This window comes from Lissotriton helveticus, chromosome 5_1 (genome assembly GCF_964261635.1).
Source record: "Lissotriton helveticus chromosome 5_1, aLisHel1.1, whole genome shotgun sequence".
NCBI classification, from domain to species: Eukaryota; Metazoa; Chordata; class Amphibia; order Caudata; family Salamandridae; genus Lissotriton; species Lissotriton helveticus.
Window position 1 is genome coordinate 352,462,018 of NC_136065.1, and position 15,930 is coordinate 352,477,947.

The 15,930-nt window shown below is 48.6% G+C and overlaps 1 protein-coding gene across 2 annotated transcripts in view; it reads right to left on the minus strand.

Moving 5' to 3' along the window:
- MMEL1 (membrane metalloendopeptidase like 1) overlaps positions 1 to 15,930 on the minus strand; it is a 963,690-nt gene that overhangs the window by 302,412 nt on the left and 645,348 nt on the right. For both annotated transcript variants that reach the window (XM_078640928.1, XM_078640929.1), the window contains exon 5: positions 15,540 to 15,620. In XM_078640928.1, coding sequence (XP_078497054.1) covers positions 15,540 to 15,620 — 81 coding nt within the window. The remainder of the gene's footprint in view (positions 1 to 15,539; positions 15,621 to 15,930) is intronic.

A 15,930-nucleotide genomic window follows, 5' to 3' on the forward strand; every position in this document is an offset into this window, starting at 1 on the left:
GAAAAGCCAAACCAAGTAGAAACCCGCTGCCAACAGGAAGGCAGCCACGGAGACAGGAGGTGGAAGTCCTGCTTCACAGGAGGAGCTGGAGGAAATGGTGGCCACAGTCATCAGTGGGGAGACGGAGCAAGGAGCTGGGAGTCCGAACACAGCTCAATATGACCTGACACAACATCAACAGGGTGAGTAACGACCAGGGACTGGGGGACGGGGGAGATAGTCACAATGGCACACATGCACAATCATGTGTAGCACACTGCACACCCATAATGACCCCGGATCATGTCCCTGATCCCTGTGGCACACTGCAGCACACATACAAACACCAAGTAGGCCCCCTTCCACCATGTGCCCAAAGGGTTCCCACCCCACACATCAACAATCTCACAACCAACACATGCACACGTGGGAAACACAGCACATATGCATATTTGTGAGCCACACTGACAATGCAAGTGACATTACATGACGATCAGCATGTCTGTAGTACAATCATCATGATATTGTGCACGCCACGACACTGAGGTGGCTGAGTGTGGACCAGATCCGGAAAGGAGCATTCACACTCTGACACATCCACGTGCACAAACAACCCCTGACTTCAACAATACATCTGCAGACAAACAATGCACAAGAGTACAAAAACCGCCCAAGAGCACAAATGACCCAAGTCGCCAACATCTCAGCACTGTAAAAGCACAAAAGTCAAAGGCACAGCTGCTCAAAGGGATAAGGGGCAGCAAAATCACTGCTGCAGGGGCGACCCCCCCACAATGCAGCACACACACATAGCAATAACAACACATCCACATTGTCGACTATGGGGTACAAAGTGAAAAACTTACACTGCAGAACCAAACACAAAATTGGGTCCACTTGTGCGTATAAACTAGCCAATCATGAATGTACGTGCACAACCTCGCATCTGTCATGTAGTCCAAATGTCTACTGTCCTGCATCAAATAGTCTGTTCCTCCCAAACAGTCACAATGTACATTGTCATGCAGTCTGTATGTAAACGTGAACAATGCATCAACATTCATGTCAACACAATGCATCTCCCCTTTACATTGCAGAGGGACAAATAATACCTCCAGCAGGGCAGACCCGACAACTCGTCATCGATGCTGAAGAGGACCTCCACACCTTCGACACCGATGCCTTCCAACAGCTCATGGACATCTTACGCAACCCACCTCCAGGAGCAGGGCAGCACAGCTGCATCGAGGAGACCCCACCCCCATGCACAGACCACACAGCTGGAAGCACCCACCACCACGGCTGGCTCCAAGCACCCCACCGAAGCACACATCGCATTCCAAGGCCAGGTGTAAGACTGCCAGAAAGAGGTGGTCGAACAGGTGCGGGTGGGGTTCGACCTCATGGAACCCGAACTAGATCACATACGTAGGTGTCGAAGTCCCATCAGGGACCACTTACACTCCCCATTGGAGACCCACACTGTAGCAGAGACACATGCATTTGCACATTTCCAGTACTGAGCCATGCCCAGAGCCCCGGGATAATCATTCACACCCCCACGCTGGACTTGCGTACACCGGCCCAGTCCACTCCTCTATTGTACTGAGTAAGGGACAACAAAGCTACATGTCCAAGGTCTTACGTGCCTGCGGTGACATGTTTGCGTCTGCTGTACACAGCGCAATGTAATGTTGTAGGGACCAGGGCCCTCATGAATATATTATGACACAGACTCACTCAGATAGTTTTTGGAACTGGCTGCGGGCACGTACGCCCGGCGCCTTTAATGCCAAGGTCACATGTCCAGTGACACCTCTGCTGGATGTGTGTGAGGTGAGTGTAAGTCAGCCCTCATGAAGTGGTTGGTGCTGGCAACAACTTGAACATTGATCACAATTAAATCGGAAACAGCAAAGACCAGCATAACAGAAACAACTGCGAAGCATCATGGTGGTAGCGGGAGCAAGTACAGAGGTCACCCAATATGCAATTAGAAGGGTCCGTGAGTTGCAGCGCACTGAGGTTGGGGCACCAGAGCTGAATGTCCTCATGTGAACAAATTGTCTAGCATTATGTCCTTTCTGGATAATCCTGCTGCAGCTGCAGTGGGGTGTGTTACACCTCCATCATCTTCCTCATCATCGTCCCAGGTCTTCCACACTGACTGAACTGCTGCGTTAGCTGTCCACAGCACAGAACTCAATCAGAAATGGTCAATGATTTGTGGTGCACTGAGTTAGTGGCACCTGAAGAGCTAAGCAGGGTATCAAGCTGATGATGTCACCCACAACAGGTGTGAGCAACTCTTATAGTCTGGCAGTAAGACTCTTCTGACTCTGGCAGTTGTTGTTTGGAGGTGGTCCTGGTGGTGGTGGCGTGTGCATCCTGCGGTGATGAGATGTCCGGCCAGGTCAGGACTCAATTTGATGTGTGAGCCCAGGTGGACCGCATGAGGCCGGAGGTGGCGGACAGCGCAGGGCCACAGGCACATGGCGGTGATGGCCCCCAGTCCATCAACCCAGAGGCTATCCAATATTCAATCCGACAGGGTCTATGACTTGAGCAGCACAGAGTTTGTGGCCCTGGATGCACTGCGGCTGGCACAGGCACACCACCATTGGACGGTGACTTGCGGTGCACTGATGTAGGGCCACGCAAGCTGAATGGGTCCTCGTTGATGTCGAAGGTTATTGTAGTGGAGCGTTGCGGGGAACAGTGGAAGGTGCCCTTCAGGTCATGATGCAGAGGGCAGAAGCTGTCAGGAAGCGGCAAATGGAGGAGTGGGAGGATACAGCCTCGTTTTTACCATCAAGTCAGTATCACCTACATGATGATGAAGACAACCCCCAGTCCATAGACTCAGTCACCACCTAAGTTCAACCAGAAAGTGTCCATGAATGTCGGGCACAGACTTAGTGGCACCAGAGCTGAAAGGGGATGCAGTGTGCGATGAGGCCTGTACACTGATATAAACTCTGCCATAAATAAATCAATACTCCGTTCCAAATGTGTGACCTACCCAACCGCAGTGTAGGCCGGAGGAGGCAGTGGAATTCGTTAACGAGAAAGGAGTACTGCGGGCCGGTGTCGCAGAGTCTGTGATGGTTAGAGGATGCTGCCAAGGTCGTGGGCCTCCGGCTTGGAGCTTGCACGGCACATGGTGGGCCCTCTTTGACATATGCCAGTGTCGGCAGGTGAGCAGTGAGGCCTGGGTGCACAGGGGTGGCCAAGACAGTTTCGGGGACCAGCGGCTCGGGGTGCAGCGGGCAGACAGGATCACAGGCAACCCCGCTCATGGCGACGGCATCAGCCTCGTGTCGGGGTAAGAGGCGCCGCCCTGGCAGACACATTGGGCATTCCGTAAGAGAACCATGCCCAGAGCTTTGTGATTTTTATTCACACCCCTACGCTGGCTTGGCGTATGCTGGGCCTGCCCACTCGGCTCATGCTTACAGGGGGGACGTAACAAGCTACATTTCCATGATCTTCCCCACTGGCTGTAGTGACATGGTTGCTTCCACTGTCCACTACACTCCAAACGCCAGCAGTATATGTCAACATGGATATGTCTGTGGTCTACATACTGCAGTCTGTCCGGCACATCCACGCCACACTTGGCACTGTGTACATTCTCATTCATGGGTCACTTGCCTCCTTCGCACATGCCTGGTTCCCACCTCTTCCCACAATATGCTATTGTGTGGCTGGGGTGCCATGCCATTGTTGGCTCATGTACATAGCTAGCCCAGGTTACCACAGTAAGTTGTGCTGTTGTATCTGGTGGTTGGGCATGTTGTTTGGCATGTTGTATGTGAGTTTGTAACGTGTGCATTACCAGAGTTGTGAGTTGCAGGAATGTGAAGTTGTGGAATGTGGTGTGTTAATTGGGTACTTACCAATGGGCAGAGCATTCCGTAGGTGCCATCCTGGAAGCGCTGGTTGATGATGGACTGTCGGAAGATGTAGGTATCATGCACACTGCCTGGGAGGTTGGCGACGACATTGGCGAAGAGTCCCCGGTGGTCCACTGTTGCCTACCCACTGATGGAATGCGTGCGTGTGCTTTTTGTAGCGGTAATTGTGTGCAGTGTAGGCAGGGTGCACAAGTAGGATATGTGTGCAGTCAATTGCCCCCAACATGTGCGGGAAGCCAGCTATGGCGTAGAAGCCTTGCTTGGTCTACAGCTGTTCCTGCTCAGTGTGGGGGAAGTGGAGGTGCTGGGGTACCAAACCGATGATGGCATCCAGGACAATTGTGATGAACTTTGATAGGGCTGTCTGGGAGACACCTCCGACTCTGGCAGTTGTTGGTTGGAAGGTACATGAGGTCAACAGATGTAGCACACCCAGCAGCTTTGTCTGTGGAGGGATGTTAGTTGTCCGCTGTGTGGCTACCGTCAGCCTGCGGAGGATGGTTGTACTTTTTAGCCTTTAGTGGCAATGACATCCTCTGGTGTTGGGTCTGTGAGGCTGGTGCGTTTTCTGAAGGACCGCTGTCTTGGTCTGCACTGCCTCTGTGGTAGTCTGTGGGGCCGGGCCTGGGGGTGGTGGCAGTGGGTGTTATTGCCCTCTTGGGGCTCCGGGATGCATAAACAGTAGCGCCATGGCATCTGTTATTCTTCAGGTGTGGCTCTGGGTTGGGCTCCCTTTTCTGGTGCAGTTGTCGTCCGACTTTACACCAGGTCAGAGAGGTGTTAAATTCCTGCTGCTAATTCGCCTGTTTTGGGATCTTATCTCCGAACTGGCAGGTCGTTGAATATGTTGCGGAGTGGTGTTGTTGCGACTTTTTGCACGGGAACGCCTACTCTGCATCTCATTAGCGATAGTTGCCGGGGTCATCTGTGGCGATGTTTTTTGCGGCTGCTATCGCCGGTAAACTCGTGATATCAGCTGTTAGCACCTGCTTGTAAATGGGGCGATAAATTTATCGCCACTTTGACTGCGATAAAGTGCCGATAACTCGGCGCAAAGTCCTTGAGAATATGCCCCTAAAATTCTCAACTGGGCGCATAATAACTTTGCTCCATATTACAAAATTACAATTCAAATAAAGATAAATGGCTATGCTGTGCATTGACTTTATAAATAAATAATAACTTTAACATCAGCTTCCTTTCAGTACCTGCAGGATTTCTTTAAGGGACTGCAATATTTTCTTCGCTTTGTTCACTTAACAGCATTTTACACACATTTATGCTCCCCCTTAAATAACATAAAGCACCTTATTCACAACTAAAATATGTCTGTGTTTCAAGTCTTCCCACGAACGCCATATGCCATACAACGGTGGCTTGGCCAGTCAGGAATACTTCATTTGTTTTCTGATGTGTTTTTGGGGTGGATAAATACATACTGTTTGTCGATATGTTCTAAAAATACATACAGGTGTTATTTTTTATCATCTGCCGCCTTTCAGTATATGTTCGCTTTATTTAGGGGAACACATCTTTTTTTTTATTTAGCTTTGTTCACCTGATTTTAGTCTCTGTTACAATTTTCGGACCCTCAGCAACAGTCCTACAACTGCGGTAAAACTTTGCTTGTTTTCACATTTTACTTTTTGGGAGGGGATAAAGTTTACTGCTTTTAGAATACTCCTTCAAACACAGAGCGCCATCTTCAAAGCTTATTTTTGTTTGTGTTACCAATCTAACCATGAACCGAAGATGCGATAAAACTGCATCTTGGCCCATGATAAGCCTATATAATAACTCTTCTGTGTGTGTCCTGTTGGAGCTTGGGCAGCACTTTTACTGCATTTTTGTTGCTTTAACGATCCAAAGTGACGTAGAAGAGGGAAGGTACATGGTTTTATAATGCAAGCATGTATACCTAAATCACACTGCATGACGCATTGTGAAGCAATTGTATAGCTCTTCAGTCCCTGGGTGCACAGAACCCAGGATAATGTGCTGCATTGCTAAACACTTTTAATGTCCCAAAGGCAAGACCTATTATATTACAAATGCTTGTTAACAACTGGTACCCCTTAGTACATGGAATCAGTACATGTGATTTAAAAGAAATTAAATGACTTTTTACGTTTTCATTTCACATATACATGGATCAAAAGCGCTAGTTTATTTTTGCTTTTGTATTGTGCCAACACATTCAAGAGGCTTCTTCAAAATAATAACCTAATAAAACAAGACAATCACAAACATCTGAATTCTCTAGAAGAAAATCTGCTCACAATTACCACCCTACACTTTATTTAATGTGCCATACATAAAGGTGTGGTTTACATCTCTAGGAGGCCTCCTCGATTTCTCCTGACGTGGCTGACTCAAGTTCCTATGGAGTATGTAATTTCATTTCCCCCATGCCGACATTAAGACGCACCCCCAAACAGGCAATGGGTGAACCACCACTTCTCATCAGCAGCTGTGTATGACTTTTTGAGAAACAAAATATGGCAGACTTGCATGCTTTTCGCTTGCATGATGGCAGAACTTCTTTGGGCCACCGATAAAAAACGCATTAAAACTGTTTACAAAAAGAACATTAGAAGTGCTACGTGGTGGAAACACAATTAAAATTGCATTTTACTTCGGGGCAAAATAGTTCCTGCTATGGAAACCATGTGTTCTCTTCTTAAACAACTTATAAAAGTTGCAGGGACATCTTAAGTATTTTGGGGTACCTGGAAGGAGCGGCTGGCATGGCTGTGGTGTGGCTCACTGGTTAGAGGCGGCAGACCCGGGAGCAGAAGTCGGCCCGGGACCAGGGTTCAATTCCCGACACGGCAGGGTCGTGGACTGGGGTCAGCGGACTCGATAATTCTCGCTTCGGTGCTCACTCTAATCAGGGGTTCCACTCGGCAACTCTGGGCATTGCCTAATCTCCACAACGGCCCCATCAATTCCGGGGATGCCTGGTTCCACCTTAGGTACTCCCAGCAGGGATCATCCCACAGGGAAAGCCAGGACGGGTTCCCCAGAGTTATACAGCGCCAGGAAACCTACGGACGGGTAGCAGTGCGCTTTACAAGCTCAAATACATTTACACATTTACATGGCTTGTGCGTGGGTGTGTGTGTGCGGAGGGGGGAGGCGGTAGGGGCGACTGCTTTAAAAAAAAAAGTAAAAACGTACCTTGCCGCCGTTGCCGGGTCCTGCGTCTTCACTCCTGTTTGCTTGTGTCCAACTCCAGGTCGGAACAGGAAGCAGGCAGCCAAGCTCTCACCCCTAGGCCAATTACAATGTTGCAATGCAGCGTTGTGATTGGTCTGAGCACCGAGACACAGTGCACAGCCAGGGGCTGGAGGGGTGGGCATGTTCTCCATGCAGGCTGTAATGCAGCCTGCATGTAGAACAGGGAAGTGTGCATGACGGTTTTGGGTGGCCCGAGAGGGCAAACCAAACAGTCATTGGGCACAGGAATGTTCTACCACTCCTACACTGCTAACATTCCGTTATTATCATTTTATTTTTTCATTTCTTTGCTGCTCCTGGCAGTGGGGTGATGGTCCTCCGCCTTAGCAGAGGAGCTGCCACTGAGCCCTTGTCCAAACATATTTTGGGGGCCTGTTATTGGAACAGGTTTGAATTTACAATCCAAATTTAGCTCTTTCTTGCCCTCTTTAGCCAAGTTACTGACAGTGCGCAGGCACACTCGTCCAAATTCTAAATATGTTTACACCTATATTCAGGGATGGGGACGTGTATTTTCAATATTGTATATCCGAAGTTCACTTATAATACTGCAAATAATCTTTGTGACATCCTCCCATTTCTCATATGTGAGGTCCTGTTTTAATCTAAAAGAAACTTTTTCTATGGATCTTGCATGAAACATAAACACAACATTTCTCTGCAAAATGTCTGTAATAGACCCTCACACATCACCCATATTAAAATTAAATGAAAGGAAAACATTATCAATTCAATAATTATTCAAGATCAGGGCAGGACTCTCTGCAGAACAAAAGTGTCTCTAGCAGGGGCCCCTCTGAAAGAGTGCCCATGCTTTAAAAAGTCTCAGGAAAGTTGTGTTGCTACTGGCGGTCAAACTGGATTTCCGCGGCATTGTGTTAGTCCTCGCCATGGTATTATCTCGCCTGGATTTTTGTACAAATATTCTTACTGGGTCCCCGAGGAACTTGTCCCAATAAATGCATATGAAAAAAGCAACCATTATCACCTGTGGCTTACGATGCAAAGATTACTCGACCCAGGCCTCAGTTCACTACATTGAACATCTACTAAGGAGGCTTAAAGCCCCTCAAGGCTTTTCCACCTTTGAGACACTGAGATCTCTTTGCTGGGGGCAGCTATAAAAATTGTTGAAACGCTGTGGGGATGTTTTAAACTTACCTGACAGTTGCTGTGCATTGTGTGAGCCTACCCGACCCCGTTCCATCGCGGCTGTGTGCCGTTTATGTGGAGGGCGGGCGGCCATCTTAGCAGGAGTCCTCTCCCCGGCTGAAACCTGTGGCAGCGGTCTAGCTGGGGGAGTGACGCTCTGCCATAAATTACCATGCCTTTCCTGTCGCGCAGCGGCCGCGCGTGGCGGGCGCGCCTAAGGCGCGCCGAAGGTAAGCCAAAGGTCAGCCCGTCTGCGCCCGTCCGCGCCTCGGCCGTGACGGACGCAGAGCGGGCTGGTCAACAGGCTAGGACTGTGCTAGACCTAGCAGTCAGGTACACTAGGGAGCAGTTGCTGTCTCTACGTCCTGCTGGTTGCTTGGATGCGGGAGGCGCTGTAGGGAACTGTCCATGGCTCAACCAGTGTTCGATCTGTGGTTTTTGCTGTCTGGATACTCTCTCCACCCCTTCTGCACGGGAGCCAGTCCCCCATGTTTTCTCGGCCGCCCTAGTCAACGCGCGGTCGATGTGTAAACATGCTGCTGATATTTTCGAGCTGCTTGTCGACAGCCCGCTCGATTTTTTGTTTGTAACGGAGACCTGGCTCACTGAGGCCAGTGCCCCGGATGTCGAGTTAGCGGTCCCACATGGTTACAAAATACATAGGAGGGACAGAGCACTGGGAAGAGGGGGGGTGTCGCTATTATTCTCAGAGATTCATTAACTCTTCAGGTAGACCCCCCGATAACCCTGGAGGGGGGCGAAGTTATGAATTTTTCAGTGGTTCTCTCCCCGCACTTTACCCTTGGGGGTTCCCTGGTTTATCGGCCCCCAGGACCAGTGGGCGCTTTTCTTACGGCTCTGACTGAGCTTTGCACCCCCCGAGCCCTCAGATTTCCGACCTTTTTGCTTCTGGGCGACTTCAACATCCATATTGATGAGGCGGGTCTCCCGGAGAGCAAAAGCTTTTTAGACTTTCTGGATTTCGTGCACCTGTCTCAGTGGGTTTCTTTACCCACGCACTCGGGTGGGCACACCCTGGATGTGATCTGCTCCAATTTTCTCCTCCAGGCTGATGCCCCTGAACCTTTGACGTGGTCCGACCATCAGCTAATTAGGTTTGCTTGGTCTTCTCAGGGGACTACCTCTGCAAGGATTAAATCATGGTGTGCCAATAAAATCAATAACGAAACTCTGGTGGCCAACCTAGCTGAGAATCGGCCTGCGCTGGGTAATGATCTCACTACAGCAGTGTCGTCCTTTAATGAGTGGATGGTTGCGGGGGTTTCATCCTCTTCTAAAGGAAGGGGAGGTAAACTGCGCTCCACCGCCTCACAACCCTGGTTCTCCCAGGAGCTACGTCTCCATAAACAGTCCTGTAAAAGACTCGAGCGGGATTGGCGTCAATCGTATTGTCCTCTGGCCAAGGAAATACTGCGTAAGGAACAGAAAATTTATTATGCCAGTATTAAAAAGGCCAAAGGTATCTATTACGCCAACCGAATTGCTAAAGCTAATAATAACAGTCGGGAGATTTTTTCAATTGTGAACAGCTTCCTGGCCCCCTGCGCGGAGCAGCGGATAGTTCCAGCCTCGAAAGAGTGGTGTGAGAGCCTGTCTGGGTTTTTTGTTGACAAAATAGCAGCTATCCAGTCAAACTTTGCTGCTTCCAGCCCGTTTGTTAACCCACAGGACTTTCCTCTTCCTCGGAAGGTTCCCTCGACCAAGCTGTCGGAGTTTGTTCCACCTTCTATCACTGACACTCTTGCCGTGATCAAGTCTTTAAAATCGGGGTCTCCCTCTGACCCCTGTCCAGCAAGAGTGTTGGCCGCTGCTGCTGATGTGGTGATTGAGGAGGTGACGCACTTAGTTGGCCTCTCCTTCAAAGCTGCCAGTCTGCCTGCAGAGTGGAAACAAGCTAAGCTCCTACCTCTGCTGAAAAAGGCCGGCGCTGATCCGGCGGTACTGACCAATTATCGGCCTATATCGCTGCTTCCTGCCTTGGCTAAAATCGGTGAGAGGTTGGCCTTCCAACAGCTTAATGAGTTTGTGGAAGGATCTGGAGCTCTGCACGAGGCTCAATCCGGGTTCCGCACTGCCCACAGTACGGAGTCGGCCCTGGTGGAAGTCTCTGAGGCGGTCAGGGAATGTTTGGATGGGGGCGGCAGAGCGGCTCTAATTTTATTGGACCTCTCTGCCGCGTTTGATATTGTTCCCCACCAACGCCTCCTGTCCAGGCTTGCCGACATAGGTATTTGTGATCTTGCTTTGGGCTGGCTGAGTTCATTTCTGTTGGCTAGATCTCAACAGGTTTGGCTCCCTCCGTTTTCATCTTCGGCTAGACCACTCCGCACAGGGGTCCCACAGGGCTCGACATTGAGCCCCTTGCTCTTTAATATATATCTGACCCCCCTGATTGAACTAGCCGAACATTGGGGAGCCAAAATTATTGCATACGCGGACGACACGCAGTTGTTGTTCACTTGGCCAGGTGAGGCACTGGATACAAAGCAGATCCAAAATTGTCTGTCCTCAGTCTTCAATTGGCTAGCGTCATCACAATTGAAGTGCAATGAGGACAAGACGGAAATCTTGCTCTATGGCCAGTTTCCCCCTGACTTTAGGTCACTATTGTGGCCAGATGGCTTCCCCATTCCAGGTGCCTCAAACACCTTGGCCAAGAACCTCGGGGTCTGGTTCGGGGAGGACCTCCGTTTCGAGGGGCACATTAAGAGGCTCACTGGAAGCTGCTTTGGGACCCTGAAGTCTCTTAGAAGGTTTTTTCCGCTTCTGCCGGCCTCTGCCCGCGAGTCAGTCGCGAGAGCTTTAATTCTCTCGCGCCTGGACTACGCGAACGCTCTGTTTAGTGGCTCTCCGGCTTACTTGATAGGGCGGCTCCAGGTTATTCAGAACGCCACCGCTAGATTGTTGGGGAATATCTCCAAGCGGATCAGCGTTAGGAGTTACCTGGAGAGCTTGCATTGGCTTCCGGTGCAGCATCGAATTACCTTCAAATTCTTGACTTTGGCCCATAAAGCCATCAATGGGCGTGGCCCCGCCTATCTGATGAAACGATTCCTGCGGTACACTCCCAATCGAGATCTGCGCTCAGCATCTCAACACCTCTTGCAAGTACCGCGTTTCCGGCGCATCCGGCTGGGTGGGCACTCTGTGACTGTGAGAGCTGCGCGAGCATGGAATGCGCTCCCAGTCTCTTTGCGCAGCACGGTGGACTTCACGGTTTTTAAGAAAGCACTAAAAACCCATCTGTTTAGATTAGCTGTATAAATTGTTATGTTACTTCAGGGCTCGGCTGCTATACTTCCCTTGTTTCCTTCTTCCGCGCCAGGATACTCCGGTAGTAATTGTGCGCGCTATAAAACAGCTTAACATAACATAACATAACATTGCTTAACCTGGCACATATTTTTCTAATTAATGTTGATTTATGCTCTCTCCTCTGTGTCACCGGTAATGACTTTTAGGTATCTTCTATCCCTTCCACAAGTCATCTGAGATGAAATCTAGTTGTTTGAAGCACTTTAAAAAACACAAGTACAAAACATGAGAACGTTTTAACTGTGTACCTCTAGTTTTTTCTATTAGTATGCAAACTTGGCATATTTCAGCTCAGAAATCGGCAGTGGCAGCTCGCCCTAAGGAAAGTGAATAATGGCATATTATTAACTAAATGGTAAGATAAAAAGACTTCCTACTAGCAGCAGCCCGAGACACTAAGGGGCAGATTTATGTAGGCCTTGCGCCGCCGGTGCGTCACTTTATTTGACGCAACGGCGGCGCAAATAATGCGCCCTATTTACAATGTGACGCATCTAGGAGATGCGTCACGTTGTAAAGCCCTGCGCCATAAGGAGGCGTTCCTGCGCAGAGGGGAGCGTTCCTGCGCAGGAACGCCTCCTAAAAGTGGCTGAGTGAAATCTATGAGATTTCACAAAGTCACTTTCAGGACAATGCTGCGTCAAAACCCTGCGCCTGCTTGAAGCAGGCGTAGGTCTTGACGCAGCATTGTGGAGATGGTGCACCCCCGAGCCTTGCTGGAGCTGCGTCGAGCTTGCGACGCAGCTCCAGCAATGCGCCACCTTTACGGCACAGATGCGTCACGCATCTGTGCCGTTTTTGCCCCATGGTGCGCCGCATTGTAAATGCGGCGCACCATGGGTGGCGGAGCAGCGGCGCAGGATGACTGGCGCATCCCTGGGGATGCGCCAGTCATCATAAATCTGCCCCTAAATTTGCATGATGTCTGGCGCAGGCGCACAGAGGTTCCTGCACCAGCCATTAGAGAGGATCCAAGCGCTGGCGAATTCCAAGTACTATCCTCAGGGCCTGACATGACCTAGGGCCTCCCCATAAGTGGCGTGCTGCTGCTTCACTGGTACACGTGGCCCTTGGCACTTTAGGCTTAAGCACTACAATGCCCAGGGATACCCGTCAATTAGGGCCTCACTGACCATTCCCCACTCTGTGATAAAATGGGAGAGGATGAAGGTAAAAATGCAAGAAGCTGATAGCTTAGAACCTGTGCATAATTGTGCAGAATTCCTGCATTCAGGTTACTGCTTCAGTGGCCGAGGTGGGAAGACAGGTCTATCCAGCACCAGTAGCTGAAGAGGACCATCATGGGCAAGTGAAGCTAAGTGAAAACATCCCCTGAAATGTTTTTTAATGTGTGCACTTATGTGTGAATGCGTGAGTGTGTGTGAGCACGAGTATGTATGACTATGTCTGTGTGTGCCTATGATAATGAGTGACAGAGGAGTCAGTGAGAATTTCTGACACTTTAAATATGAGTTAGAATGCATGGATGTCAGTGAGTAAGAATAAAAGAGACTATGTCAGAATGCGAGAGTGAGAGTAAGTAAGAGTAAGTGTGAGTGTGACTGGCAGTGAGTGAGAATGAATGAGAGTGATGGGGTGTATTTAAATGAGAATAAGGGAGAGTGTGCGAGAATGTGTGAGTGAGAGAAGGAGGGAATTAGTGAAAGTCTGTGGAACACTGAGTGAGAATCAGCAAATGACAATAGAGAGAGAATTAGAGTGTGAGACTGATAGTGAGTGAGAGTAAGGGTTCGTGAGAATGACAGAGGGAGTGAGAATGAGTGTAAGCTACTTTGAGAAAGTGTGAAGGTGTAAGAATAAGGGAGCATCAGTGAGTAAATGAGAATGGTTGTGTGATTGAGTCCAAGGCTGAGTGAGTGAGTGAATATAAGTGAACAAGGTGAGTTAGTGAGAGTGTGTGTGTATTAAACTTGTGAATCTGTCACTGGACCTGACACACTGAAGGGAATTCTCGGCTAATGAAGGGGCCTATAGCAAATTGCTGGCATACTGGAGGTAATTCTTGGCATAAGGAGCACCAGGGTTACATGCTGGCATTGTCACATTAGATGTAATTCTTGACTTTTGGGAAATATGTGGCAAAATGGTGGTGCCGGCATAATGGATGTTATTCTTAGCCTAAAGAACACCGGTGGCGAAATATTGGCACCAGCGCATTGGGGTAAATTCCTGATAAATGAGGAATTCTGTGGCAAAATGCTGAAACTGGCATATTAGATGAAATTCTTGGAACAAATGGCAAAACGCTGGTGCTGGCATAATGAACACAATTCTTAGTATATAGGGTACCTATGGCAAAATGCTGCTACTGGCACACAGCAATTAGTTCCTGGCATGTGGCACACCTATTGTAAAATGCTGGTGCTCACATACTTGAGATAATTCTTGGTCATAGGGAGGATAACCATGGCTCGGTGGAGGGAAAGGCAGACATCCATGACAAAATGCTGACCTTGAACAATGTTTGATGGATGGTACACATGGGGGCCGATTCCGATCCTGGAAAAACGCTGTACAAATTGTGGTATAGAGCGTTTCCCCCATACAACTTGTACTTGTAAGGAGGCCCCTACAACCTAGGAAGTACGATCCGTACAAATAGACGCACTCCATACAAATTGTAAAAAAGACCATACAACTTGTATATACAAGCGATTCCGGATTGCTCTGTACGCGACATTCCCATGTATTCCCGGCAGCAGTTTACAACCCGGCAAGTACGATTCGTACAAACGGCACTCCGTACGGCTCTTTTTTTACAAGAGCCAAAAAGTGCCGGAAAAACTTTTACGCCCCGAAAACAGTACGAGACAGATCCCCTCATGTATGCGTCGTACACCCCATGAATACAGGGGTACGGTGCGTATGTATGGTGCGTACGGATGACAAGGAAAGTGGGGTACGGTGCGTACATACGCGATGAACGGGTACTGGTCGTGTACGCACCGTACAAGCACCGTACCCCAAAATCGCGTATGTACGCACCGTACCCCAAAATCACGTATGTACGCACCGTACCTCAAAATCACGTACATGCGCGATGTTGGGGTATTTATTTATTTATTTATTTATTTATTTAATGGGTACGCACCATACACCCGCCTCGCATGTGGGGGGACCCCTGTATGCCTCATACCCCTATTCGACCCGTACCCCGGTATGAGTCGTACCCCCAGAACGAGTCATGCCAGGGTACGAGGCATATAGGGGTTTGCTTCGTTGCCTGGTATGAGTCATTCCCCGTATACGGGCCATTTTCCATACAAATCGTATGCTGACAACCCGGTACGAATCGTACTTGACGGGTTGGACAGCCTTTTTACAAATTGTATGGTCTTTTTTACAAGTCCGTGTCGTACAGCTTTTCCCGATCCGATTTGTAAGGATCGGGCCGATCTGTATGTATTTTTCCCGTACGAATCGTACTACACGGGTTGGAAGGGACTTTTACAATTTGGATGGAAAAAAATACAAATCCTATTTGTATGGAAAATAAAAATCCAGGATCAGAATCGGCCCTTATGTGTCTGGATTTAGTTAATGACAACTTTTTCACACATGCATATTTTATGTAATTCTTTTGATAAGGGGTACCCAAAACATGTAGGACATCCATGATAAAATGCTGGCCCAGGCACAGTAGGGGTAGTTTTTGGAATATGGTTGACCCCTATGTCTTGCTTCAATGACTGTGTACATCATGAAGGCCCTTCAATATTTTATGAATGCTCTTTTAAAGTCTTTGGTACCAGAGCAAATTTATGTTACAGCTGTTCTTAAAAACACTATTTGCAAAATGTTCTCAATATTTGATTATTCACATTACACCCGACCACTTTAAAAAATAAACAGGAGCTGCAGGAAATCAAGAGGAAACTGTGTGCCAGGACTTACTTTCATTCATGCAAGATCTGTAAAGTGTTTTAGCTTTCTTGAAGGCATCTCGGTCCTCGTGGTCTGGCATCTCAAGCACACCTACAGAGAAAATGCCCAAAATAAAAAAACAATCAAATAAGAGGTGTCTTGTTTGAGATCATCAAGGACCTTTTGAACAACTTTAAAGAGTATGCAGTATTGAAAGTGTTCACAAAATGATTAACCATTGATGGCCACATCAATCACACAGAAACAAGGCAACGAAAATAATGACTAAGCAAAAGTAATGTTGGAGACCATGCTCATTCTGTGTCAAAAACCCAGCGCTAAATTGACATCTTGGACTGCCTGCTAATCTTACATTTCAGTCACATGCTGTGGTTCTCTGTCTCTCTCCTACACAAGTCAC